The sequence below is a fragment of the Eublepharis macularius genome, chromosome 1 (genome assembly GCF_028583425.1).
Source record: "Eublepharis macularius isolate TG4126 chromosome 1, MPM_Emac_v1.0, whole genome shotgun sequence".
NCBI classification, from domain to species: domain Eukaryota; kingdom Metazoa; phylum Chordata; class Lepidosauria; order Squamata; family Eublepharidae; genus Eublepharis; species Eublepharis macularius.
Genome location: NC_072790.1, coordinates 33,323,505 through 33,351,473, shown reverse-complemented (window position 1 = coordinate 33,351,473; position 27,969 = coordinate 33,323,505). Strand labels below are relative to the sequence as shown.

Below are 27,969 nucleotides of genomic sequence, written 5' to 3'. Positions count from 1 at the left end.
CATGACATTTCTTTAGAACCTCCCCACGTAGGATTTTTGGTATGTATAGTCTGCCATTTCTGTACTGGCACCCATCCTTCTTCTCCATCAGAAGATCTTAGGAGCCCGCCCCTCCTTTTCTTAGTTCTTCCTTGATTCTTTCTAACCAGGAGTCCGGTGGGTTTTCCCAGAAGTTACATGCCTGCTGGCACATTACTACAGCTCCTCCCAGCTAGGTTGGTGTGAACATAGTGTCTATAACCTCCTCCCTTTGGCTTTCATGTTGCAGGAGCCAAGATAAGGCATCTGCCAGGAAATTTGAGGTTTCAGGGAGGTGTTTGAGTATGAATTGAAACTTTGAAAAGAACTCCACCTTTTGGAGTTGCTTCGCACCCAGCCGCCGAGGCAAGAAATAGGAGAGTACCAGCGGACAGAGAAACCATGGCCCCGGGAGCCTGTTACTCTGAATTAGAGGGAAAGGAGAATAAGGTGCGGGTTGTGGCTAAAATGTGGGGCTGCTGGCCACTTTTCAGCGGTTTGCCCTGGAGAGAAACCAACTATTCCTCAGTCAAACTGTCAGAGACTGCCAACTTAGATCTCAAAGAACTTCAGTGCATGAGTCCATAGATGCAGGAGTTAAAGTTTTAATGATAACGTAAGAGTACAGTACAGAAGACATCTCTTGACTGGAATGCCTGTCCCCTCCACCTGCTAAGCATTAAACCCTTCAAGCACAACCCACAACCCACCCTATTTCTCTCTCCCCGTATCTAAGCTCTAATTTCCCATCTACACATTGAAAGCAGGAAAAGTAAAACGAGAGTTGTTGTGTCTTTCTCCAACCAGCTGGCTGCGTCTCTGTAGCAATGCTGATAACTGTATTCCTTCTCACAGCTTCCCACAGCAACAAGTAATGTTTCTCAGGCAGGTTTGATACACAGGCTCCAATAGCACTCTTAAAGCATGGCATCAGTGAACGGTGAACGCCCAATTCCTCAAAGTACGGCAGGGGCCACCCTGACATCTCTTTTCTTTGTTACTTCTGGGTTTTTGCATACTATGTCTTGGGGAACAGTTACTACAGACCATTGAGTTTAGTCAGTTATGTTAAATTCTTACTCATTGGCATTTTTCCAATCCCTCCTGCCCAACAATCCCTGGCTTCAGAACCACTTTCTCCTTAGCAGTTGAAACACAGGGGTGAAGTTCAGCCATATAAAGCAGTTGTTGAGTTAGTTCCTCTAGTTTATTTTTTACTTTAGATGTTTCCTTGTAGACAAGAAAAAAGTAGGGAAATATCCCATATTAGATTGGTGGCAAGTTAATAAGATCCTAATGGTTAAAATGTTTCATTTCCTATTGTGGACATGATTCTTTTGTTTCACCAATGAGTTTAGTTTGTAACAGTAGATGTCTTTGATGCGTTTTTTCACCTTGCAATAAAGAACAGTTACAGAAAGTTTCTTTGATTCCACTTTGGGAATTTATTTCTTCGGTACAGATTTCTTCCCTTTGATATTCCTACAGCACTGAATCTTCACCAAGGTTATGGCAGTAGTTGTGGCTGCTAGATTTTTCCATATCTTGATGACCAGCTAATAATATTATACTCAGAAGACAAGTTACCTTCGTATCTGCACGATTCTGTCTACATTAAATAGTCAGCATTTGAACATCATTTGGAAGAAGTCCAGTCTAGAACTCTCTCAGAAAGCTCAGTTTATTATCACAGTGCTAGACTCTGATCGGGGAGGGTATTGCCTCCTTTGTAAGAGCAGTGTCCATACAGAGTCTGATCAGGAGACTTCTGACTTGGCATTTTCAACAGGCTATAATCATCCCAAAGCCTTTGGTTTTAATATAATGATTCTACTGCAGTTGTAATTCCTCTAGCAAAAGTATATGTGAAACCTATGCAAAATTGGTTTTAATCTGCTCCAAGATAGTCCGCTCAAAAAAAAATTCTGTATTCCTTATGTCAATTCTGAAATCTCTAGACTGGTGGATGTTGACAGAAAACTAAGTAGGGGGTGCCCCATTTGCCTTCATTACCCCAGATCTTATGGGGACTTTGGGCTTCTCCTTCCTTGAATCGAGTGTTCATTGTGGCTTCTTCCATGGCAGAGCAGGGATTCAAACCTGGGTCTCCAGATCCTAGTCCAACACTGTGTAAGTACTACACCACACTGGTTCGCTGGCATTAATAAGACAGTCTTTACTCAAAAGGAATCTAAAGCCTTCTTTAAAAACCTACGGAATAAATTTCCTCCTACATCTTGCCTTGGTTCTACATAGGTTAATATCGAAGCCTTTTGAGCCAATGGCCACTTATTCATTACATTTGCTTTCCTGGAAAAGTGCATTTCTGTTGGCCATCATCTCTGCAAGATGGGTATCAAACCTACAAGCTCTGTGGCCTGACCCTCTCTACTTCAAGGTCTGTGATCCCAGGTTATTCTTAACACCATAATTCTATTTTCATTCATGAGTAGTGTCCTGTTCCAATCCACAGCACTGATGAGAGTGTTAACTATGTTCCCTTGATATTCAGTGGTCATCTGTGTTGTCACATATCCTTCCTCCTGCCTCTCTGGAAGCTCCCTATTATTTTTATTCTATTTTGGCTGTCTGTAGCTCTCTCCAGCAACATTAAGGCACTAAGAGAAGGCACTCTCCTTTCCCCTTGCATCCATCAGATGGATGGGAAACTTGGTGTGATGGGGAAAATGCTTCACACCTTTTTAAGAACTCTAGAAATTTCTCCACGACAGGCCTGCACAGGTGCAGTACCCATGCATGACTAAAGATGGGCACGAAATGGAAAAAAAATGAAATGAGCATTTCGTGTTTTGTTGCATTCCATGAATCACGAGCTTTCACAAAATTATTCCGTTTCGCGAAACGATTTGTTAGATTCGTGATTTGTCAGAAATCAGGGCACTTCAATTACCCCCTTCATACCCAGAGATGCCAAACTCGCAGGGAGACTTCAGCAGGGTCTCCTCCACCCACCCTCACCCAAAAAGCCAGCAAGAACAAATGCTCTAAATAAGAATATAAGCAAAGAAAATTAAAGAAAAAAAGGTAGGTCTCAGTCAAGCTAGGCCCCAGAGCCAGGCAATGCCCTGAGACTGGTGTGGGGTGGAGGAAAGAAGGCACCCTCACCCTGTGACCTTCCCAGCAAGGCCAAGAGCTGAAAATAAGAAAGAGGCTTTTCATTCTCTTTTAAAGCAGCAGCAAATCCAGCCCAATTCTACTCTCTCACTCCAAATCCCAACAACAGGTCCTCTCCCTCTGTCTACTGGAACTAAAAAACTGTGCCTTATATAAGAAATGCTCACATAGAGCAGAACAGGAGGTCTCTGGTTGACAGACAGGGTTTGGAAAGATGAGATTGGTGTTCCCATGGCTACAGATGGCCCATCTCCTCAGTTGCCTAGGGTTAACTCCCCTGCTCCTTGCTGTACAGGGCAGAATGGAAGCTCTCCAGTTGGCAGGGAGAGCTGCCTGTCAAGGTTATGTGAGCTAAGATTGGGGTTTCCAATGGCAACAAAAGGTCTGCAGACATTCTGGGCCTATGTTGCCTACGGAATCAATGGATTGGCACCAGCCTGTCTGGCTTCACGAATCATTCACGAATCAAATGAATCAGCCCCCAAATTTGTGAATTTCGTGAAAACCACGGCCTCATGAATCAGCCCAATTCGTCATGAAACTTTATTCTTATTTCAATTCATGCCTATGTCTATGAATGACTGCACAGATGACCTCTCCATGAACAAAAGTGACAGGTAAGTGCGAACGTGTCTTCTGTTTTTATCTATGAGTGCCAATTTCTGGAGTGACAAATGACACTGATTTACCATCTTAAGTATATTTCCTTGTCACATTCACACTGAAAGTTTCAAACTAAGTCAAGCATAAAATGCCTTCCTTTTGAGTTAATGCCATTTTGCTGTATGGCTTTTTCAGCTTTCAGATTCCAAGACTCTTGTATAAGTACCCTCAGCCAACACAGTTCTTTGGTTTTTCAAATTGTCATAAATCATAAAACAACAACTCTTAATTTAACAGACATAGAAATACATACTGAAATGCAGAAGTCTTTCTGCCGCTCTTCTAGCTCAGTTTGTCATACATAGTAATTCTGTCTATAAATGGGGTTGACAAATCCCGAGAGTGAGGTTGCCATGGTGCCTAGAAATTTCATTGCAATACCTAGTATTTTCAGCAATTATTTTATCATAGTTTCTTAGCAATTCTCAGTAGAAGTAAATCTTATTTATTACTTCATATCAGTATGCTTTGTTGTGCAACATTAAAAATTATGTGCATTAAGTTTTTGTCATTACATGTTTAACTTTACACCAATCAGTGGTGATGAAGAATTTATTAACCAGTTTCTTTCTATACTGTCTCAAATATTGGATTAAATGGAGCTCTTTAAAGTACTAATGAAAGTATGAGAAGTTAGGTTGGGGATAAAGATTGTCTTATTGTTTTGGTGATGACAACCATGTTACTCTTTAATTATTTATATACTACTTTTGTCTATAGCTGGATTTTTAGAATGTGCATTATCTACTTCCTCCCTGAACTTGAAACTGTATACCAGGTTTAAAATCCTAATCTGTTCATCCTAAAGCCAATGGTGATATCGTTGGGGACAATTTATTACTTAGCACCAAGCCTTAGTTAAGTAATTTATAATATAACTGTCCTTCTTATAAACTTCCTGGTCTCCCCCATACTCCACCCCATACTCATTCTCCTGTAATATATTAATTTGGCATTAGAGCAATCTCCCAAATTCTTTTAAGCCCCCTTATTAATGTTAGTGTGTTAACTTTGGTCCTGTAAGAAGCAATGCAGGTTCAGGCAACCATAGTTAAACTCAGAACTGCCTCTTCATTTGTTTATCTCTGCCCTTGAGGTATCCATGAAGAACAATGTTAAGATCCATTGAGAGGCAATATCCAGTTGTCTTTAATTCCATTGGACATTGCAAAAATACACGAATAAGTTTATTTTAATTCTGACACAACCAACTGATATCCATAATGGTACTATTTATGCAACTTAATATGTATAGTGACAAATAACATAGTATAGTATACATGTATAGTGTATAGTGACAAATAACATAGATTGGAGTCCAGTGGCACCTTAGAGACCAAGAAAATTTTCAGGGTGTAAGCTTTCAAGAGTCAGGGCTACTACCTTCTTCATACATCATTAATGTAGTATTTTGTAAAAAAAATCTGTTTGGTTAGTATCAGATTTGATGAAGATTTTTTCCAAATGCATCTCATTTCTACTTCATACTGTAATTTTCAAATCCTTTCCCCGTTTATTCTAAAAACTATAATTTTCTTTTTTTGTAAGAAGCTTATATAATGAGTTTATTAGTTGCATTGTAGCCCTTAATGATTCCATACTTTGTCTAACCAGGAAATACTGATATAGTAGAGATTTTCATCCTCCCTTCTCCCCTCCACGAAGTTTCAAGCACTTGGATAAAAGAGTACTTGGATATAAGAGAGTAATTCATCCAAACAACATTAATCAGAGGTTCTCCAAAGACTTGTGTCTCCCTGTCACAAACTTCCATCTAGGCCCCCCTTTCCACTTAGGGGTGACTAAAAGGGACTGAATTATGAGTCCTTAAAACAAAACCCCTATGCAGTGCTAAGTCTGTACTTACACAGAGGACTCTACATTCCTTTACTTGGAATGGATGGAAGAAATTAAAAATATTACAAAGACTGCCCCTGAGTCGTGGCACAGACTTCAGTGCTTGAACACAGATTTTGCTTCTTGATGCCAAGAACATATCCAGGCTGGCACTTTTTAAATCTTTTTCCTGTATCCTGGGAGTACCTTTTGGAACTTGCAGGGCAAGCTGAAAGTTTTCCACCAAACGCATGCTGGCCAGTCATCCAGAGTTTTAGATTACTGAATTTTAGGGCTTCAAGATAGGATGTTAAAAATGATGAATATTGGTTTCATGACCAAAAGACAAGATCTGAGCCAGGTCAAGGCTGTTTTGCATCCTGTCACCTGAAAGCGGTCCTTCTCCCACCTCTGATGGACCTCCCACCACCGATGGACCTCTGATGGAGCAGAGGTCCATCAGTGGCTATTCGCCACAAGGTATAGATGGAACTCTGTCTAGGGCAGCAATGCTCTGTATTCTTTGTGTTTAGGGGTGCAATCAGTGGGAAGGCTTCTCCCTTCCCCACTGGCAGACATCCTGATGACACCTGTTTTTTTGGCCACTGTGTGGCACAGAGTGTTGAACTGGATGGGCCATTGGCCTGATCCAACATGGCATCTCTATGTTCTTATGTTCACCCAAAGTAACTTGAGGATTTTGAATTCACTCTCATGCTGAAACAAGACTGTGTTATTTTGAAGGTTTATTTCCTTCTCTCCTGTTTATACAACTTTTCCATTCCTGAAACTCTTACATAAAAGTTGATTAACACGGGGGATAGGATTTCACCCTGTGTAACCCCACAGGCTAGTTCTCACTCTGAAGATAACTGATCTCCAATAGTGATGCTTTGAGTCCGTTCCATGAGAAATGGTTTAAACCAATCCAAGGCACATCCTTTGATATCCACTTATGCCTCCAAATGCCTCAACAATATGATATGGTCTACTGTATCAAAGGCTGCAGATATATCCAGGAAGAGCAATAATAAAACATGTCCTTTGTCTCGGTTCAAATGAAAATCATCCACTAAAGCTACTAGAGCAGTCTCCATTCTATGACATGGCCTGAATTGCTATCTTGAGAGTTTTTAAATAAAATCATATAACCAGAAACACCTGAACATTGGTCCAAAGTACTTAAGGCAGGCACTGAAATAAAGGACTGAACCACATTGAGTGCTAGATCATCAACAAATAGAGCAAAGTTTATAATTTTCTCACCCAGCTGCTAATGATTCTATCATAAGAATCAGTAACAATGGGGATAAAGGAAGCCCTGCGTTGTTTTCCTGTTGAGATTTATCTCTTCTAATAATTCATTATTAACTACAGTTCTTGCTGTGAGATTCTTATACATAAGCGAAAATCCGTGTTGTAAATAGGCAATTTCGCTGAGATAAAACTGTTTTCATGAAATCCCATTCTATGTAATCAAAAGCTTTTTAACATAAAAAATAACACTGTTGGTTTGTTTTTTGAACATGATTCATAACCATAAATCTTTCTAAAATCTGTACTGTAGGTCTACCCTTAATTAATCCAATTTCAGATGGATCTATAATTTTAGAAATAACTCTGAAGTCTTTGAGCAATTAAAGTGGACCAAATCTTAAAATCTTGATTCAAAAGTGATATGGGTTGGTGGGAGTTCATGCCCAAGGAATGTTTTTTCCTGGTTTCAATACTTTTCCCTTTGCTTCTTCCCATAATGAATTTGTTTTTTAAATTTTAAAACGTTTATTAAAATTGATTTTAACTTCTTATAAACAATCATAACATTAAAGATAATCAACAATAACATTAAAGATAACAATAAAACCCGCTGCTGCAAGGTACAATATTGACATTCCTATGTTATGTCTGTTGAGTCAATACTCAATTAGGTTATCTGCGTGGATTTTTTTGATGTTATACAAGATTGAAAGCTGTATTTTGTTGTTGATTCTTCAGGAGGATAAGATGTATCATGATGAACCATGAATTTGTTGAGATTTTTTAATATTATTGGATAGGCTAGTAAATGGAGTTTTAATTGAATCAGTGAACTGCTTCTAAAACTCCATCGTCCTGGTGTTTTATTGTTTTTAAAATTCTTAACTAATGCAACTACTTCAGATGAAGTAAAGGGTGCTTATAGTTATGTCTTCAGCAGTAAATTGAGGCATGTTAATTTTGGAAAGAAATTAATATTTGACAAAACAGGATTATCTAATGTGTACAGTTTACTAAAGTATTCCATAAATTTAGTAAGAATTTCTTCTGTGAGTAAAACCTCTGTTATTAACTGAGATTTAATATATAGAATTTTTCTTCTGTTTGTTTTAATAGTTTGGAAAATAACTTTGTAGGCTTATTGCCCAGTTCAAAATTATTTTGCCTAAGAAAACTCATTCTCTCTGTTTTTACAGATCTTAGAACATCCAATTGCAATTTAAGATAACTTACAGTGCAATCCTATGCAGAGTTACTCCAGTCTAAGTCAATTGAAGTCAATGGGCTTAGACTGGAGTAACTCTCCATAGTTAATCTCTCCCATGTTTCTTCCATTTGGCGAGTCTCAAGATACTTTTCCAAGTCTTGAATTTGCTGTATCAGATTATTTTCTTTATCTGTTTTGTTTATTAATTTCATATTGTTTCTTTAAGGAACATCTTCTTAAATAGATCTTTAATCCATCCCAAATATAAGGCCATGAAACCAAAGAAGGATGATTAAACTGAAAAAAATTCTTCAATGAAAAACTCCTAATTACATTTTGTACTTCTTTTTGTAACAGTCCTGTTCACATTTAGTCAGAAGAAAGTACTGCATTCAGTTAGATCCTACCAACTGCTAAGGGAATTAACACTTGACCAGTCTTGCTACTGCCTGAGAAAGTGAGTGCTGATGGCACTCATCCATACAGCCATGCACTTTCCTAAGCCTTGAGGTGTTAAGTTTCAGAGGTGGAAGAAAGCAAAGGCCCACACCATTTGCTATATGGCTGTTGTGGCTCGCCAGCTGCAAACCAGCCAACCCACTGGTGAACCTTTGTGGAAAATGATAATAGGAATAAATAGGAAGGGACTATCTTAAGAGGTCAGAGCAAGACATCTGACAGATAGGCAAAGCACATTGCAACACTTCATTGTCTGATTTAGGTACAGTGATTGCTGAAAAAAATGGACCATAGAATCCTCAGGATTCTAGGTTCAGGTGCAGAACTGTTCTTTCAAGAACGCATCTAAATTAAAATTTTCAATTATTACTATTTCTTGAAGAGCTGCTTTGTTCTTAGTAAACTTTAAAATGAGAGATCCACCCCACTCCATTTTGGATGGAATCTGAATAGCCAGGCACTTCTACAGTGATAGTAGTGATGCTTGAGGCAATGGGGTGCCCTGGGGTGCCAGGTTTGTGTATCTTGGATAGCAGATAGATAACAGAATAAGAGATTGGTGCAATGGTAGTTGAAAATAAATTAAAAATAGGAGCAATAACCATTAAGTAGAGCATGACTTCTAGCAATCATTGTGACTATTGTAAGTATATTTAATTTATTGCATTGAATAGTCCAGGACTAAAAATCATAGTGGGAGCAAGGAAAGAGTAGTAGAAGTATTGGATGCCTGGTGCATTGGTTGTGTCTATTAACTCAGATCTAGCCACAGTGATCCAATCCTTTGTTACATGTCAACTAAATTATTGCAGTGTGCTCTAGTTGGGACTACCCTTGAGGACTGTTCAGAAGCTGCAGCTAGATTGTTGGTTGGGGTCAGCTGTTGGTTGGTTGGGGTCAGCTATGTCACCCTGATATTACAACAACTACACTGGATGCCAGTCTACTCCTGAACCCAATTCAAGGTGTTGATTTTATCCTGTAAAACCCTACATGGCTTTGTACTGGGTTATCTGAAGGACTGTCTTCTCCCACATATTCCTGTTTGGGAGTTAAGATCATAGAGAGACACCCTCCTGAGTGTCCCACAGACCCAAGAAGCTTAGTTGGTGGGTACATGTGAGGTGGCCTGTTCAATGGCATTCCTGAGATTGTGGAACAATCTCCTCATGGGGGTGTGCTTGGACCCCTCACTCTCCAACTTCAGGAGGCAGATGAAGACTAATAAGTACCCCTTCAGTGTTTAGTTATTTTACCTACATTACAAGAAAAAGTTACTTCCTCTGTGGATCTGGAGTGTAAATCTTTTGCAGATGGTGCACACATCTTGTAAGGCACTCAAACCTGAGATGAGAAAAGTAGGAGCCTTTAACTGTTGTTTTTAACCTTGATAAATTTTAACCACTTATCATCATCAGACATTGAAATCCCAATAACTTGTATCCCTTTGTTGTAACTTTCTTCCAATTCCAATACGCTTTTCTCTGTAACAGAGATGGAGGACCATTGTAGAGCATGTTTCCTCAGCTGCTAAGTGTTTTCTGCTCACGCATTTCTTAATGAACAGACAACGCCTAGCACTGGAAAGACGTGCTCTGAAATGGAGCACTTCTTTCGCAACAGTAATAGGAATTAAATTGTACCCAGATGTGTCTTTCTCACAGCTATTTAAATTTGCCACAGTATATTTTAATGTTGCCAATGAAATTGCTTTTCGTTCTTTCCTTTTTCTCTATCTACTTTGTAGTCAAAGTGAATGTAGTTAAATACAAGTGCCTCATTTCTTTCTCAACTCATATCTTTGTATATATAGGTTTGAGATCCCAAAAACCAGGTTTGGGTCTTAACACATGCAGGAACTCTTAACACATATAACCTTGAGTTTGTAAGAACCCTGAAACCACCTTATGAAATATCCATCTAACTTCCTGCTGCTTTGATATAAACAAAGGAAATACATTTTATATCTTTGTATAGTGCTGAAGTACATCCTCTCCTAACTAATTCCTACTCAATATTGTTTACAAATCCTGTGTTGAATTAATTGACCAGTGATTTAGAATTTACTTCCACTTTCTAGAGACATGCTCTAGTTAGTGACATTTTTATGCCATTATGATGGCCTTGAGCCGTATAGAAGATTGCCCTGACTGTCTGAAATAAGGACTGAAAGTTTTATTAGGGTATGGATGGTGCATAGGGTCATGATGTGTGTTTTTGTTTACATCCCATGAAGTAGAAAGATGCACATGATACCAGAAGCCCAGCGTAATCAAACTATGAAGCCACAAGGAGTCCCAGAATGAGCTTCCCATTCCCATAGGGCCCTAAGCATAATCAATTGGGTTTGGAATGCTCAGAACTGGTCCTATGCAGGGAGAGAAACCTACCAGAAAGAGAAGGTTGGGGTGAGATATGAGTAATTAGAAATTGATGCTGTTATTATAGTAAAAATTGAAAACTAAAATATGTCAGTAGTTGTTCTATGAACTTGTTTTTTTCAATCTTCCCACCTACCGTTTTCCAGGTGTCTACATTTGGGAAACAACATGAAGATCATCTACTATCCCACTGGGTGACATTGTTTTACAGGAGAGGATGTCTTTCTGACTGGCTGAATATGTTCCCTGGATATGCTTCCTGTTTTCCACCAGAGCACTGAATCTTTTCAGAAGCCAGCCTCTCTTTAGTACTTGTTTTAAAGCATTGAGGTTCTTCTAGCAATGAGTTCTCAAAGCCATCCAGGTAAGAACACAGACACTTATTTTTAGAAGTAGATGTGCTTGTGAACAAAGCCACGAACCTGGTCTGATACGATTGTCATGGTCCCTTGTCCCACAAGTAGACTGAAGTGGAGGTCAAAGGCAAAAAACTTAATACGGGGTGTGTATGTGTGTGTGTGAATCTTTCCCCAAGAAAAGATCTCTCTTGTCCTACATCCCTTATCAGATGATAGGTTTATGGCATCTACTTTTAGAGACAAGGATTTAAGACTTGGAAGAAGACAGAATTTGTGGGAGTGTGGTGTTAAATGTCAAGTTCAGCGGTTTAACCAAGACATGTATGGTTAAGGTCTGCTATTTGACATGCTACCAAAGTGTGTAAGCACTTGCTTTTTGAGGGAAAAGGTCTCCTTAGCAACAAGTCAGTCAGCAAACTGAAGCATCAGCAAAAATTGTTATACAGTAAAGTAGATGGGCATTACTCCTCTATCCTTCAAGCCTTACAAGCAAGTTCAGTGGCAATCATCATCTAGATGATTAAAACAATCTTGTTTTTTCCCTTGATTGCTCATCCTTTGAGAGACCTTTCTCCTCTTCATGCAAGTCTTCTTACTCCAAAATCTCAACCATTGTCACAGTCCAAGTTTTCGTCTGATGTTAAATCACAGTTTTGAAAGTGTTTGAAATTTCTCTCTAGTTCTAGTACCTCATCTTTCCTAGTACCTCTCCCAGCTGTCAGCTGTTGATCATTGGCAGGCTGGGATACTTGATTGAATTTTTCTTACTCCTACTATCCAGAATCTATAACCTTTTCTTCCCCATCCTTTTCCAACAGAAGGGCTCCCTTCTGCAGAAAATGGTCATAGAAACAGTGCCTCGCTTCCAGAGGGGCATAGGATTCTTCTCCAGGAACATTGCCCTTCCTCCTAAAGACAGAGGTTTTTTGCTTTGTCTTTAATCTTAGAGACATCAATGAATTTATTAAGGCCACAACTTTGCTGGTTTCTGAAGTATTCTGTGGGAGGTTGCTTGTACAAGGTGTTGATCCACGCTTATTCACCAAGTGTTTTGCAGGGTTTGCAGCATGCCTTTAATGTTGAGGAATCACTGTCTTTTGCCGCATCATTTACTAGTTCCTCACCACACAGTCTCATCTTCCCTTCCTCATCATGTCAAAACAACATTATGTATCCTAGCCTCACTAGGACTCAGCCAGTGGAGTGTCACACCAAGAATCTTGGATGATCCTTCAGTTAATTGGTACCATTCTCAGTTACATGGACCATATGACCACAATGACGGCATGACACTTTCCCCACAACATCAGCTACATCAAACAATCAAATATGCATTTAATGTCTTCTGGGGCTTATGGCCTGACTAGCTCCAGAGCTAGTTATGTGAAACATTACAATAGGCTCTTGCTGCAGGACCTTGGGAGGGTTGTGCCATCCAAGGCGCCATGCCTGGGCTGCTGGGCCATGCTGCACTGACACTGGGCCTTCCCACTGCCTCCGCAGCCCCTTAGAAGCCTGGCATAGGCACACCCGCAGGCCCCTCACTGCGCTTGTGCCAGCATAAAAGGTGAGTTGTCGCCAATACAGCTCACCTTTTATATAGTAGAATGCCATTCAATAAATGTGCGGATTGCTTTACAGCTCTGTTTCACTGAGATTTGATAGATAGGGATCAGTACCCATCCGTTGCCTTGTTACTGACCTTCAGTGGCCCCCTTGAGAAATAGTAGTTAAGTGAATGCTGGCAAAAATGATGGATATACGGGGAAGCTATTATAAATGGCCTATCCCATATGAATGTGTCCAGTGGGACAAAATGCCATATGCAAGTCTTTGAACCAAGAACTTTGAGTATGCTATGCTTGTTCCTTTTGTGGCGGAACAGGCCTTATCCCATTGCTGTGGCAGAATGGACTAGCAACACCTCACTGTGCAACTGTTTTCCCCCTCACTGCTTACCCTACTTTTGCTTCCCTACCACCACTCAGAGCTTTTCTTTAAACTGCCCCTCTGAATATGCAGTATGTGCTTATTGTGACATCTCCGTTTCAGAAAAATTGCTTCCCTGCTGAGCCCTGGTAGGTAGGTAAAAGAAAGGCATGGGGGTTAACAACAAGAAGAGTATATAAAATATTGAAACCTATTGTAATGAACTGTTCATCAACAGTCTTCCTGTGCAGTCCCAGATGGAACTGCGCATGCGCAGGCCTGCCAATTCCAGAGATTTTTATAGCTCAATACCACCAGGGGGCACCCTTGCCTCTCAGCGCACATGCGCAGCTGTCTTTCCTGCTGAAAATGGCTCCATAAGAGGCGGGGCACCCCCGACATACCCTCAGTTCCTCTTTTGCCGCCGATGAAAGAGGTTCATAGCTCTATCTGTCCATCTGAAGTTCATCAGCAATGTCAGAAACCTCTCCTTTCACGCAATGTGTGGCTTGCAACAGGAAAATGACAAGATTGGATGGGCATTCTAGTTGCCTTTACTGTTTAGGCAAGACTGGTAATGTGCAAGCTTATAAGCATTATCACGCCTTCACCTTGAAGGCCAGGGCTGAGCGTGCGGGTAGATTACAATTGTCCATTTGGAAGTGTGCCATGGAGGCAACTGATCCAGTGGCTAAGGCAAAATCTGCTGCCTCGCCGGGTTCCGTTACCCAATCCGGTCCCGCCTCTACAGGCTCGAAAACACAACGTGCCCGCTCGGAGTCTAGACCGCCACTGGATTCGACTCCGACTTCGGTCTGTCCTGCCTCAGAACCAACTCTGACCGCATCGGGTCAAACGCCTTTGGGGTCAACAGCGGTCGCTGCATCCCCTCGGGCCCGAGGAAAGACGTTCCTGTGAGAGCCTCCGGTTCGAAGACTCCCCGAAGTGGGACACCGTCGGCTCCGATTGCCATCTCAAACTGACCTTTGCCACTCCAACAAGGAGATTCTGCCCTGGTTCTGACACTGTCGGATCCGATATCAAGTTCAGGGCTGGCCCATACAGATGTGGGGAAGAAGAAGAAGAGGAAACACCAATCTTCTAAGCAGGATAAAGCTATCCTAGAAGGTGTTCTCTCTGCCCAGAACCCTCCAGAAACATCGGAGGTGAACGGTTCCAAACCCCTCGGAAAGAGTCGCAAGGGTTCGGGAGACCATCTGTCATCGCATAGTGTTCCTCGTTCCAGAAGCGGTCATGAGGAGGATGTGATCCTTGTAGAAAAGCCCGCCCCTCCATTGGGATGACCTAGATCATTGTCTCTCAACACTTGGTCCTTCCGCTCGTCCCATAGTCAGAGAGGGCGTTCTAGACATCGGGTGAGCCCTTATTCTGGAGGAAGTTATTCGAGGGAATACAATATACCTGAGAAACCGGTTCCCAGTCGCTTCTATAGAGAGGATTCTTATTGTTCGGATCTCCATTATAGAAGAGAGTGTAGATCTCATTCCTATGTGGATTCTGGATGAAACCCGTGTCCTTCGGAACCTGATGTCAAGCATTTCAGCGTTAGTTATTCTTCTGTTGGATTCTCCGGATAGGGAGATTGACCCTATGGATGATGCATCTCCTACGGGTGACTTCAGGGCTTATCATGAACTGCTCCAATGCATGGCTAAGGTTCTCGAGATTGAAGTGTCTTCTGTGGAGCCGAAGTTCACTGATATCCTACAGCGTATCTACTCTGGATCTACTGCTATTTCCTTCCTTGTCACTGAGGGTTTTGTGAAGCTACTGACGGATCTGAAATTAAAACCGGCATCGACTCCTGCCACGAATTGGAAGATTGAAAACCTCTATTGAGTAAAAGATGATCTCTGCCTCTTTTTGTCAATCCATCCTCCACCATCATCCTTGGTGACAGAGGAGATGCAATCAAAGCCAAAACGGATCCCTATCTGTCCCCTCGGATAAGAAAAGTAAAGGGCTAGATGCGATGGGGCGTAAATTCTATACCTCTGCTGTGTTTGGAGTAAAAATCGCTAATTAATCTGCAATGATGGCGGCATATCAACTCCTGCTTTGGAATAAAATAGCCACCTTTATACCCAAACTGCCAGAAGACCAGAAGGTATTTATGAGCGTCATCCAAGAGGAGGCTGTTTGCCTTTCCCGCCACCAAATTAACGCCAGTCGGAATATGGCAGACACCTCTGCCAGATCTTTGCTATCAGTGGTGGTCCTTCACCGGTACGCTTGGTTGAGAATCACAGCCCTTCCGGCTGACACGAAGAACAAAGTGGAGAATCTCCCATTTGAGGGTACCACCCTGTTCTCCAACAAAATGGATGAGTACCTTTCAAAGAAACGGACAGACAGGCTGACTGCTCGTTCCTGTGGGGTGCTTCCACAACACCAACATCAGAGTGCATCATGCTTGCACTATAGATCATTTCAGAGAGGTTGACAGCAGTGGTTCCAACCGTATCAAGGGTACACTTACCGGAACCAGCGAGTTTACCAGAGCCCGCAGTTCTCCTTTTCCTGAAGGAGATCAAATCAGAAGACCAAGAATGGCGCGCAACATCAGCATGCCAAGGACCAGCCTCAACCCCATAAGCAATTTTGACAATTACAGGACTCTGACCGGTTTTGGGGGTCAGGTTGAGTGCCTTTTTTGCTGAATGGTGTTCTATCACCTCTGATGTTTGGGTTCAAAAAATAGTTCAGTTTGGTTATAAAGTTGAGTTTTTGCAGTTACCTTACTTACAACTCCCTGTGTTTTCTTCTGAGATGTCTCAGACAGGGATATTAATGGAGCTGTCTGCCCTTTTAGATAAAGGGGCTGTTGAGGAAGTCACTGACCAGAATGAGTTATTAGGCTTTTATTCAAACCTTTTTCTGGTGGAAAAGAAGGATGGGGGTCTTAGACCCATACTGGACTTTCGTAATCTCAATAAATTCATTAGGGTTCGTAAAATTAAGATAAAATATTCTGCAGATGGTCCTCACCTTGTTGCGCTCTGATGCCTGGTTTGCCTGAAAGATGCCTGATGCCTGAAAGATGCCGATTTTCATATCTCTATTTTTCCGGACCATAAGAAGTTCCTTGGTTTCTCCTATGGGAAACGTGTTTTTCAATATAGGGTTCTCCCTTTTGGATTATCTACGGCCCCTCGAGTCTTCACTAAGTGTATGGCAGTTGTAGTAGCCCACCTGAGACTCCAGGGATGTTGTATTTTTCCTTACCTGGATGATTGGTTACTCGTCAGGCATTCAGCTGAGGATGTAACCAGACAAGTGTTGATTACCTTGTCTACTTGTCCCCATCTGGAGTTGTTTGTTAATCAAAAGAAGTCCAAACTTACCCCTTCTAAAGTTTATACGGTTTATAGGTACCACTTTGGATGGTACAAAGAATGCTGGTTTTCTTCCCCATGAAGAGCAAGACCCTTGTTAGGAAGCTTAAGAGATGCAGGTTCCAGTCGGCTCATTTCTTCCAAACCTTGTTAGGTTGTTTGGCCTCTACCATGGCTGTAGTGCCGTTGGCTAGACTTCACATGCGTTCTTTGCAGCTTTGGTTTACCTCAGTTTTCTCCCCTGAGAGGGATCCTCAGCATAAGAGATTTAATGCCCCTAGAGACATTGTCCATTCTTTAGACTGATGGTTGGTCGATGTGAATCTTTTCAAAGGGACTCAATTTGGCTGTAGACACCTGCAGATATCAGTCACGACGGATGCTTCCAATTTAGGTTGGAGAGCCCATTGCAAGGGTTCTTACGCTCATGGTGTGTGGGGTGAATCTGAAAGTAGAAAGAGAACATATTAATTTACTGGAACTGAGGGTTATATTCTATGCATTAATTTCCTTTTCAGATATTGTGAAGAACAGAACCGTCCAGATTCTCACGGACAATACAACAACTATGTTTTACTTAAACAAGCAGGGAGGCACGGCATCTGTGACGCTATGCAAGGAGGCAGTGAGAATCTGGAATTGGGCAATGTATCACTCGATGTGGTTGCAGGCGGTTCATATCCCTGGCATAGACAATTCAATAGCAGATCATCTGAGCAGGTTACAGGGGGAAATTACTAGTGGTCCCTTCAAGACGTTTACTTAAGTCCTGTTTTTTTCGAGTGGGGTTACCCTGAAATAGATCTTTTTATCTCGGAAGAGAACACCAAGGTTCCCAATTTTTGTTCTGGAGGCAGATTAGGCCACGGGTCTCTTGGAGATGCGTTTCAACTCAGGTGGTCGGGACACCTTTTCTACGTGTTTCCCCCATTCCCCCTGATGTCCAGAGTGATCAGCAAGATTCTAGCGGACAGGATGTCAGTCATCCTCATAGTTCCCTTTTGGCTGCACCAACCATGGTTCCATGCTGCTGCAGTTACAGACTCAGATGCACAAATTTCCGGGGGAACCAGACCTTTTACTGTGGAGGGGAATTTTCCACCACAGGATAGAGAAACTCAGCCTGGCTAATCTCTCAGGATTCAGTTTTTCTTCTGAAGTGACTCATGTGTTGCAAAATGCAAGGAGGTTGTCCACTTGCCAATCTTATGCTTTCAAATGGAAGAGGTTTACTAATTGGTGTAGGGAATGGAGTTTAGACCCTTTCACCTCCTCCCTTTCCGAAGTGTTAGAATTTCTTTGGGGTTTAAAACAACATGGGTTATCCCACTCGTCAGTGAAAGTGTATCTGGCGGCTATTTCCACTTTTCATCCCCCGATAGATCGCAAAATGGTATTTTCTCATCACACTGCCAAACTGTTTTTGAAGGGTTTAAACAATTTATTCCCTCCTGTTAAAGCGATTGTCCCTCAATGGTCGTTGCCTTAAGTATTGACCAGGCTTATGTCCAAGCCTTTCGAACCTTTAGCTACATACCCTTTACGTTTCCTTTCTATGAAGGTGGGGTTTTTTGGTAGCCATCACTTCAGCCAGGAGGGTGGGAGAATTGGCTGCCTTGTCCTGTGAGCCCCCTTTTCTGAAGGTTCACGCTAAAAAAGTAGTCCTTCGAAGTAAAGTGGACTTTTTACCTAAGGTAGTCTCTAGTTTTCACCTTTCCCAGGAGATATATCTCCCAGTCTTTTTTCAAACCAAAACCTCGAATGCTGAGAAAGCCCTGCATTCACTCTGTGTGCGTAAAGCACTCCTTTATTATTTGGATCGTGTCAAGCCTTTTAGAGTGGATTCCCACCTCTTTTTTGTTTCTCAGGGCAAAAGAAGGGTAGGAAGGCGACCTCTCAGACTTTAGCTCGATGGGTAGTGCAAACCATCGTGAAATGTTACGAAACTGCTAACTTACCTTGTCCGTTGGGAGTTCATGCCCATTCCACTAGGTCCCAGGCATCCTCAGCTGCTCTTTTGAAAGGTGTTCTGCTCCAAGACATTTGCAAGGCGGCAACATGGGCTTCAGCTGACACATTTGTCAAACATTATGCATTGGACATCCTGGATAGAAGGGAGACGGCAGTTGGTACAGCAGTCCTACAGTCGATCTTCCTATGATAACACATCACTGCCTCCACCCAGGTATTTAAGCTTTGTAATCTCCCATGTGGGACTGCACAGGAAGACCGTTGATGAAAAACAGTGTTTCACTTACTTGTAACAGTTGTTCATCTAGGTCTTCCGTGCAGGCACACATGCCTTCCCTCCTTCTCCGCTAACACTCTTGGGACTTAGCTTGCAGCACGGCGGCGAAAGAGGACTGAGGGTATGTCGGTGGTGCCCTGCCTCTTAGGGAGCCGTTTTCGGCGGGAAAGACGGCTGCGCGTGTGCGCTGAGATTCGAGGGCGCCCCGGGGTGGTATTGAGCTATACAAATCTCTGGAATCGGCAGGCCTGCACGTGCGCAGTCCCATGTGTGCCTGCACGGAAGACCTAGATGAACAACAGTTACAAGTAAGTGAAACACTGTTTTTCTCTGTGATTTGACTAAGTAAGAAGGAGATTGCTTGGAGAATGAGATACTAAAATAAGAGGGAGGGGAGGCTGCTGGAGTGCTGTGGTTGAAATGGACATGCTTCCTTTTTTCTGTGACTGCCTGGTAAAAAGAACATGATTGCAGAAGGGGATTAGAATCTGCATCTTCAAAGTTGTCTGGGGTGTGTTCAGTCCAGGGCTCTCCCTAGTCATACCACAGTCCTCCCTTTCAGTGAAGGGTGCTGTATTCTTAATGTTCCCTCCCTTGTTGAATTCTTCAGGTGCACAGTGGCCTGACATCAGGGAAGCAGTACGTGTACACTAGTGTGTAGCACATACTAATTGTTGGCTGCTTTCATCTGCATATTGCAGGGATGTTGTCTGCACGCTTCCCGTGGTTGGTGGGTTGTGATGGGATCGCTGTGGATGCTGATGCAGGTGCTGTGCATCTTGGAGTAGGGCCTTTTCTGTACTTTGTGGAGCAAGTGTAGGATGCTGACTAGTGGGATCAGTACTGTGTCAGGTCTCATCTCACCACACTCACACTCTAGTGGCCTTAGGCCACCTAGATTATTTGGTAACCAGTGTGATGTAGTTTTGATCTATTAGTTGGGAGATGTGGGGGCAATCCATTTTCACCCTTGAAGTTTGCTTTGTGACTTTTAGCCAGTTGCTCACTCGTTCTCTACCAGCCTAACCTAGCTTACAAGATGGTTGTGGGAATAAAATGAGGGAAGTGAGAACTTAGGCATGCTGTTCTAATTTCCTCAGCGACAGAGTGAGATAAAAACCCAGCCTACGATTCTGTACAGATGAAGATGTATCCCTTACCCCCTACCCTTTCCTGCTGCCCTTGGGCACCTTATAATTCTGTGCCTTTTGACCTACAAGACTCTGTCTTTAAACCTGAACAGATGCATGCAAGGGGCTCCTCTGAAGCTTTTTTGAAGGCTATTTTTTGCTTCCCAGTCTGCCCCAGGACTCATAATCAGATCTTTTTTTCTGGACAGCTGGTGATATGCTGTATTTCACCATCATGGTCTCCGTGCAGTCCCACATGGGTACTGTGATTGCACAAGCCTGCTGTGGAAGAAACTGCTAGAGCTCTTAAAGTGGTTTGAGCTCTCCCGGGCCCCCTCTTCTGGAGATTCCCACCTTTTTTTCAGTCCAGGAGGGTGGGAAGTGGATTCCTTTAGTTTTCTCTCTGCCACCATGGAGAACTGATGCTGCTTATTAGACTGCTCTTGTTCGTGGCTTTTCCATGCTTCCTTTTCTTTGAGAAAAAATGTAACTTTAAAGACCTCCATCCTCCATTGTTCTGTTTCTTTCTCATGTAATTCTTGAGACTGAGGATTTCCCCCTCTCTTTAAAGTTCTACCTATTGCTAACTGTAAATGTTTTTTTTTTAAAAAGTTGAGGTCAATAACTTTGTCATTATGGCAAGAGGACGTCTTCAGATCATATTGATTGTGACATTATAAAAGCCTGACAGGTGACCATTCTCTGTGTTTTATCTGCTGGGGAATTGTGGTGAATCTGGCTGATTTCTGTCATCAGGCATGATTGATATAGTGCTCTTTGAGAATGCCTTTGGCTGTGGCCAGTGTGATTTGTAGCACTCTTCCCCCACCTGTTGGGTTCTGAAGGGCAGACTGTTTACTCCAGAGGTTTGGTTAAATAGAGTAAAAGGTGTTTGGTTGTGTGCCAACTGACTGAAGGCATTCTTTACTCCCTTTTGGGTTTCCTCAGTTCCAGTTCTGAAGTCAGAACCATCCATTCCAGTGAGGCTTTGTCAGCCGCTCAGAACCTCTTGGAAATATCTACCTGTAGAGGCTAATACAGTGATAGAGAGGCAGTTCCACATTGACCAGTCCCTTCAGGGCTCAGCATGCCCTCTGATGCTCCTTTGAGTGCCTAATTATAAAGACTAGGTGTGAACATTGCAAGGCCCAACAGTGTGGCTTGCTTACAACACCTTTTTTTTTAAAATTCACATTTTATTTTCATTCCACATTTCCCCTCAAGTAGCTCATAGCATACATGATTTCCCTCTTTCTGTTATCCTCACAACAACCCCATGATATAGCTTAGATTGAGAGACAATCATCAGCCCAAAATCATTCAGAGAGCTTCATGGCAAAGTGATGAATTGTTTAACAAACGGCTTTTTTTCAGCTGGAACACGATGGAACGGAGTTCTGGAACCTCTTGAAAATGGTCACATGGCTGGTGGCCCCGCCCCCTGATCACCAGACAGAGGGGAGTTTAGATTGCCCTCCGCACCACTGGAGCAGCACGGAGGGCAATCTGAACTCCCCTCTGTCTGGAGATCAGAGGGCAGGGCTACCAACCATGTGACCATTTTCACCAAGGGTGATTTAAACTTTTAAAAACAACCCCCTTGTTCCAGCTGACCCAAAGTGACGTCATTGGCCCTGGGAGCATGCATGCCCTTTGCACGCACACATGTGGGACCAGGGGCACCACCTCCCGCCAAGAATTGCCCCCTGTGCTGGCAACCTACTGAGTTCCACCACCTCTTTTCCCAGAAAAAAAGCCCTGCTAACAAAGATAGTCTAGTAATAAAATAAGTTTCAAACGCTAGCAAATTAAGTTTTAGTTGCTGTTTTTTCAGAGGCATCCGTAGCTGGAGTTAGCGCCCCTCGCTAACACCGCTTGGGGATAGAAGGCTCCTTTAGAGAGCCAGTTTGGTGTAGTTGTTAAGAGCATCAGGACTGTAATCAGAAGAACTGGGTTTGACTCCCCAGTCCTCTGCTTGAAGCCAGTTGGGTGACCATGGGTCAGTCACAGCTCTCTCAGAGCTCTCTCAGCTCCACACACCTCACAGGGAGATGGTTGTGAGGATAATAACACACTTTGTAAACCACTCTGAGTGTGGCATTAAGTTGACCTGAAGAGCAGTATATAGATCAAATATTATCATTATTGTTATATTACTGCTTGAAGATTATGAATTGTCCAGTTCAGATGTATAATGTCCAAATTTAGGAAGAACAGACTCACGGTCAAATCCATAGGAGCCATCTCTTCCGGCCCTCCTTATGGTGTGGTGTCTCATGGGTAGTTTGCATGCAGAAGATGCCAGGTTTTGTTTTTAACTGAAAGAGTATCCAATACCAGGCATGGATATAAAATCCTTTAAAACCATTCATCTGTCTTCTAAGATGATTTAGTGTGAATGAAAGATTCTTTGATGTGATGCCTTGTCAGTCAGTTTCATATTTCCTCCCTGTTGGAGTTTCGAAGGTGGGAAGAGACTGCTTCAATTTTTTGGGTTCTCTCAATTGTTCACTCTCATTTTTCCTATAATTCTTTTCTCCATCTGAGTTGTACTTCAGCCCAAGGCCTTCTCCAGCTCTTCTCTTAAGTGAAGGTCAGCTGTCTGTTCCATTAAAGGAACATTTGTAGAACAGCCTTCTATTTCTTTATAGTACCTCTTAGTAGATGTCAGTATGGGATACTAACCATTTTCAATAGTTTTTCTTACTGTGTATAAATAACTGATAATGAATAGTTTCTACTGTTAGGCTATATTATGATTCGTCCTAAGTTGCTTGTTCTTTTCAGGTACACATATACTCTCCAGGTCCCAGGCTTCTTCAGCTTCATTCTAACCTGGTCTCTCCATTGACAACATCTGTAGCACAGCTATTTGAACTTCCAGCTTTGCTCACATTACACAATTGATTCAAGAGAGGCATCATTGGGATAGGCTATATTACAGTCTTTGTTTAGATGAGAGCATAACACTCACCATCTTCAGGCAGTCAGTTAGCTTGCCACTTTCCCATCTGGGACTACACTGTGACAGTGACAATGAACATAAGGTTGCACTTACTTGTACCTGATGTTCATTGAGTGGTCAACAATGCAGTCGCACATCTCTCCCTACTGCTATGCTGTGAGAGCTCACTTGGTACTTATTCTGCTTCCATGACATTAAGCTGTCCCCAAGCAGCATTGAGGAACTGAGGGAATCTGCTCCCTGCCCTCTCCTTATGCCTGGACAAAAGCAGGAAATTCAGGATGGGGGAGCTCTCAGATGGCTTTAAAAGCTCTAAAAGTTTGTTTTGAGGCAGTCCTGAGCAGTAACTGTGTGTGACTTCACTGGGGATCGCTGGATGAATATCAGTTACAGGCAAGAGTCCAGTAGCACCTATAAGACTAACAAAATTTGTGGTAGGGTATGAGCTTTTGTGAGCCACAGCTCTGAAGAAGTGAGCTGTGACTCACGAAAGCTCATACCCTTCCAGAGATTTTGTTAGTTTTATAGGTGCTACTGGACTCTTGCTCTTTTCTACTGCTACAAATGGATTAACATGGCTGCCCATCTTGATCTAGTTACAGACAAGTTCAACCTTGTTTTATTGCATATTTATTACTTATTTATTACAGATAGAGGTCTGCTAAGACTTCTGTGTACACCTGCTTGTGGTAACTGCTGCACTCATGAACTGGGAATAGGAGACAGTAAATCTGATATTAACAACTTATTTTTCATTTAGCACATTTCCCTCCCTTTTTTTAGCCTGGCCCATCTCTACAAAGCCACATGATTATGATTATGCGCAGATGCCTTGTGGCATCAGCAGATCCCACTACATGAGATCATGGGATCCCATCATGATGGTCCCATGCCCACGAGTGAGTCTTATGGGAACCCCTGTGTCACCTCACTATAACATTTTTGGCTATGTGTCTGCACTGAATGAGGCTACTGCTGGATACAGAGCGTTTGTGAGCCTGACCAATTCCTTAGCAGAACTCTCTGCTTCTATTATTCTGCTTCTTTCCCATCAGGAAAGTGAATTGAGATAGTCCCGTGAAGTCCACAATGGTTGGATGCACATTGAGACTCCAAAAGTTTGCTCCCCTATTAGTATTGTTGAGGGGAGGATCCAGTAAGACTGTCTCCTTTCCCAGACCACTCAGCACTTTTACCCTGCCTTGCTTATGTATTTGTGTTCGAAAGGGCCTATATGCATACAATCCAGCCCCACTTCGTATGACTGGTTTCCTAGATAGAATCCAGTGATTCTGCAGAAGACTATGCACTAACAGTTTTGTGTGTGGATTGCTGGTGACTTCAGATACAGGGCACACATGCCCTGGGGACCGTCCTTGTTCTCCACATCATAGGAGAGAAACATATCCCTCAAAATCAGAAAACACTACACTAAAATACAGTATAATACAGACAGTAAAGCAGGAATTACGGTATCAGAAAACAGTTCAATGAAATACAATAATGTAATAGAGCTGGATTACAAATTTAGAGAACAGTTCAATAAGCACAGCATAGTATATACAATGACAACTGCCTTAAATTGCATAGATGTTAATTGCAGTCTTTTTTCTTTATAAAAATACTCTTCTGAACCATTCTGTTCTACTCATTTGGCTTAATGAGAGGAGAGTGAGAGCATCTTTGACCTTGTCAGGTACGCAGTTTGACCAAGTGGAAGCCACAATAGAATGCATGTTTATGGGCAGTTGCTGATCTTACCTATTTGAGGGGCAGCAACTTCAGAAGGCTCTGCTCAGATTAGAACTGTATCTAGTGGAACATATCAAATGAGGCAATCCTGCAGATACGCAGATCCTGTGAAGGGCTTTGTAGGTGATTTTGTTCAATCTGGTCTTGTTTTTACTTAATGCTGGAAAGTGTATTAACAAGCTCATATATTGGTATTTCCTCAGAAAATGTCTTACCCACCCATTCCCCCCACTCCGTTACTTGGTGTTCAGTAGGGTAACATGATAAATACATTTCACTCAACCTATTTGTATACCTCGTCTTGTGACTTCTTTATACAAGTGCATATGATCTTGACATATAAGTGCAGCTTCACTTTTTTCTTTACCTGGCCCTTGGAAAATACTTCAGAATTACTGTTTCAGTTATGTTGGTTAATCCAATAGGACTTTATCATAATCATTAAGGCTTTTCTTTTGTTCTCTGAAATGTTCATTGCAGCTGCTGGAAAAATTAGTCACATCAGGAAATGGACAGTGGCTTAGTGATAAGAGTATCTGATTTGGATATAGACGTTCTCAGGTTCAATCCCTAGCATCTCTAGTTAAAAGTATCAGCTAGGAAGTGATGTGAAGACTACCTGAAACGCTGGAGCACCGCAGCCAGTCAAAGAAGGCTGACCTTGATAAATGATTTGCCAGTTTAGTGTAGCGGTTAAGAGCTGCAGGACTTAATCTGGAGAACCAGGTTTGATTCCTCACTCCTCCACTTGAAGCCAGCTGGGTGACCTTGGGTCAGTCACAGCTCTCTCAGACCCACTCACCTCACAAGGTGATTGTCGTAAGGATAATAATAACACACTTTGTAAACTGCTCTGAGTGTGGCATTAAGTTGTCCTGAAGGGCGCTATATAAATCGAATGTTGTTGTTGTTGTTGTTGTTATTATTGCCTGATTCAGCATAAGACAGTTTCATTTGTTCATGTGATCTGTACTTTGTACATTTCTTTATTTCTTCCTTGCAGTTACAATTCCTGGCTCATTTCTTATCCACTTCATTAGAAACTTTCACATTCTTTTTGCTCTGTGAAACAGAAAAACTGGTTGATGGTATTTACATCTCACTTTTATTGTAAGGCTCTGGAAGGCATATAGCTATTCCAGTGTTGTATTTAAGAAGGGGGAGAATAAAGGGATACATAAAATTTTCCATGTAAGGCCCCTAGTTTGGCACTGCCCACTGGCAGCTATTTACAGAGCAGCTGACAGTAGCAATGGAATTCTTGTGTGGACAGCACCCAGCAGCTGTTGCCCCATTAAGTGAGTTTAGACTGACTTTGCTGAAATAAGTGGTACAAGCAGTTGTATAAAGCAAGCATTCTTTTGCTTTGTCGGGCTTAGATTTACATTTTTGTTTTATATCCAAGGACTTCTTTGAAAACTTGCAGATGGGTGCCAAATTGCATGAAAGAGATTAATTTTGTCTTGGAACCTGGTATCTACTACTTCCCACCCAAGTATTCATTCACTAATTTCGTATACAGATTACTTAATTAGGGCCAATTCAGTGACTGTCTGGAGGATTGATAGAGTCATGGGCTCGCGCTCATTCTCTTGGATGTGGCTTCTCTTTCAGCTTTTTGTTAGCATTAACCTCATCCAGATCTGCAAACTGTGGTTGGTGTTTTCCCTCCAAACCAGAATCGGAAACCCACATCCAACCACAGGTTCTGATTCTGGTTTGGAGGGAAAGAGCTAACACAATAGTTTGCTGATTTACTGCTGAAAAGGAAATTGAAAGGAAGTGTACATTACATGAATGAGAGTGAATGTGCTAGCCAAATTGAGCTGTAGTTATGAAGGTAACAGGCATGTCTAGTTCCTAATTATGGACTCGTTTTATAATCATGGAACCATCTTAACCAGTTCTGTTTATAAATCCAGAGGGGTTAGCCATGTTAGTCTGTAGTTGCAAAATAGTAGAGTCCAGTAGCACCTTTAAAACTAATCAACTTATTTGTAGCATAAACTTTCAAGAACCACAGCTCTCTTTGTCAGATACATGATACATCTGACGAAGAGAGCTGTGGTTCTCGAAAGTTTATGCAAGTTAGTTAAATTGGAGTTGACAGTTTGTGCACGGCATTGATTTTGTTTTCATGTACTTGGATACTTAGGAAAAAAGCATCAACAGATATTAACCACATGAATCCCTGAATCATGAATCATATATGTTAATTATATGTGACTTCTTTGAAATTTCAGGTGTATAAATTCTCCAACTACATCTAACAGTTTTATTTTGGATTATCCAATATACAACATATTTTCTGGAGCTGTATTTCCATTTGCCCATTATGTATTTTGTCAGTAAATAGTAATTTTGATTTTTAAAATTTTTATAAAATCATATTTTTACAATATAATTTATTGACAGTGCCAAAAGTACAGTCCTGTTTTCTTGAGTGCTCTCTAAGAGAAATCTTCAGTTCATGTGCAGGTATATTCATTGTCTTGCAGAGCAGACAGATAAGAGATTTGTTACATGTAGATTGAGAACTAAAATAGGATATAAATACAACCAATTATACCTTAAAATTAAGCATTTTATTGAGCTTGTGGTCACTCAGCCATTAGCAGTGCTTATTTTTTTCAATGGCATGTCTATTAGAATCTGATAATACAAGGTGGGTTTTCTTTTTTCTTTTCAGATGGACTTTCTGGCAGGGACCAGCCAGTAGAGTTACTGAAGCCAACCAGAGTAAACCACATGCCAAGTTCTGGTAAGAGACAAATGCTATGCCATGGGTGAGAGATGCTGTTCTGTAGAGAGAAATCTATAAAATAAGAATATTAATAAGATCCCACAAATATAACTGCAGATAATAATAAAGTATATATGCGCATTTGTGTACACATACATGCACACACACCCCCCAAAATGTGATAAAAGTGGACCAAAAAAAAAAAGGTTAATGTCCATTGGAGTGACCGGGCTTAGAAAGGTGTAACTCTGTTTAGAATTGCATCTAAATGCAATTTTAAATGTATGTTGGCTGTTCTCCATTTGGAAATTCATTCCAAGGCATCTCATGATGGATCTGTATAATATTTTGATATCTTGTAAAAAAAGTGGAATTAACAGTTGAACAGGGAAGACACTGAAAGAAAGCAGAATTGATGCTAAAAAAGCAAAGTTGGACAATAGAACATCATTTTTTAAAATGCAAAGTCTATTTTCCTGACATAGCAAATACACAAGAAATTCATGACCTATTCTTAACATTATGAAACAC

The 27,969-nt window shown here is 41.7% G+C and overlaps 1 protein-coding gene across 1 annotated transcript in view; it reads left to right on the top strand.

Annotated features, from left to right (window-relative positions):
- The window catches only part of HDAC4 (histone deacetylase 4), a 173,261-nt gene that overhangs the window by 30,679 nt on the left and 114,613 nt on the right, over nucleotides 1-27,969 (top strand). Inside the window, exons 2-3 of the mRNA XM_054970213.1 lie at nucleotides 11,103-11,320; nucleotides 27,385-27,456. Coding sequence (XP_054826188.1) covers nucleotides 11,299-11,320; nucleotides 27,385-27,456 — 94 coding nt within the window. The 5' untranslated portion in view covers nucleotides 11,103-11,298. The remainder of the gene's footprint in view (nucleotides 1-11,102; nucleotides 11,321-27,384; nucleotides 27,457-27,969) is intronic.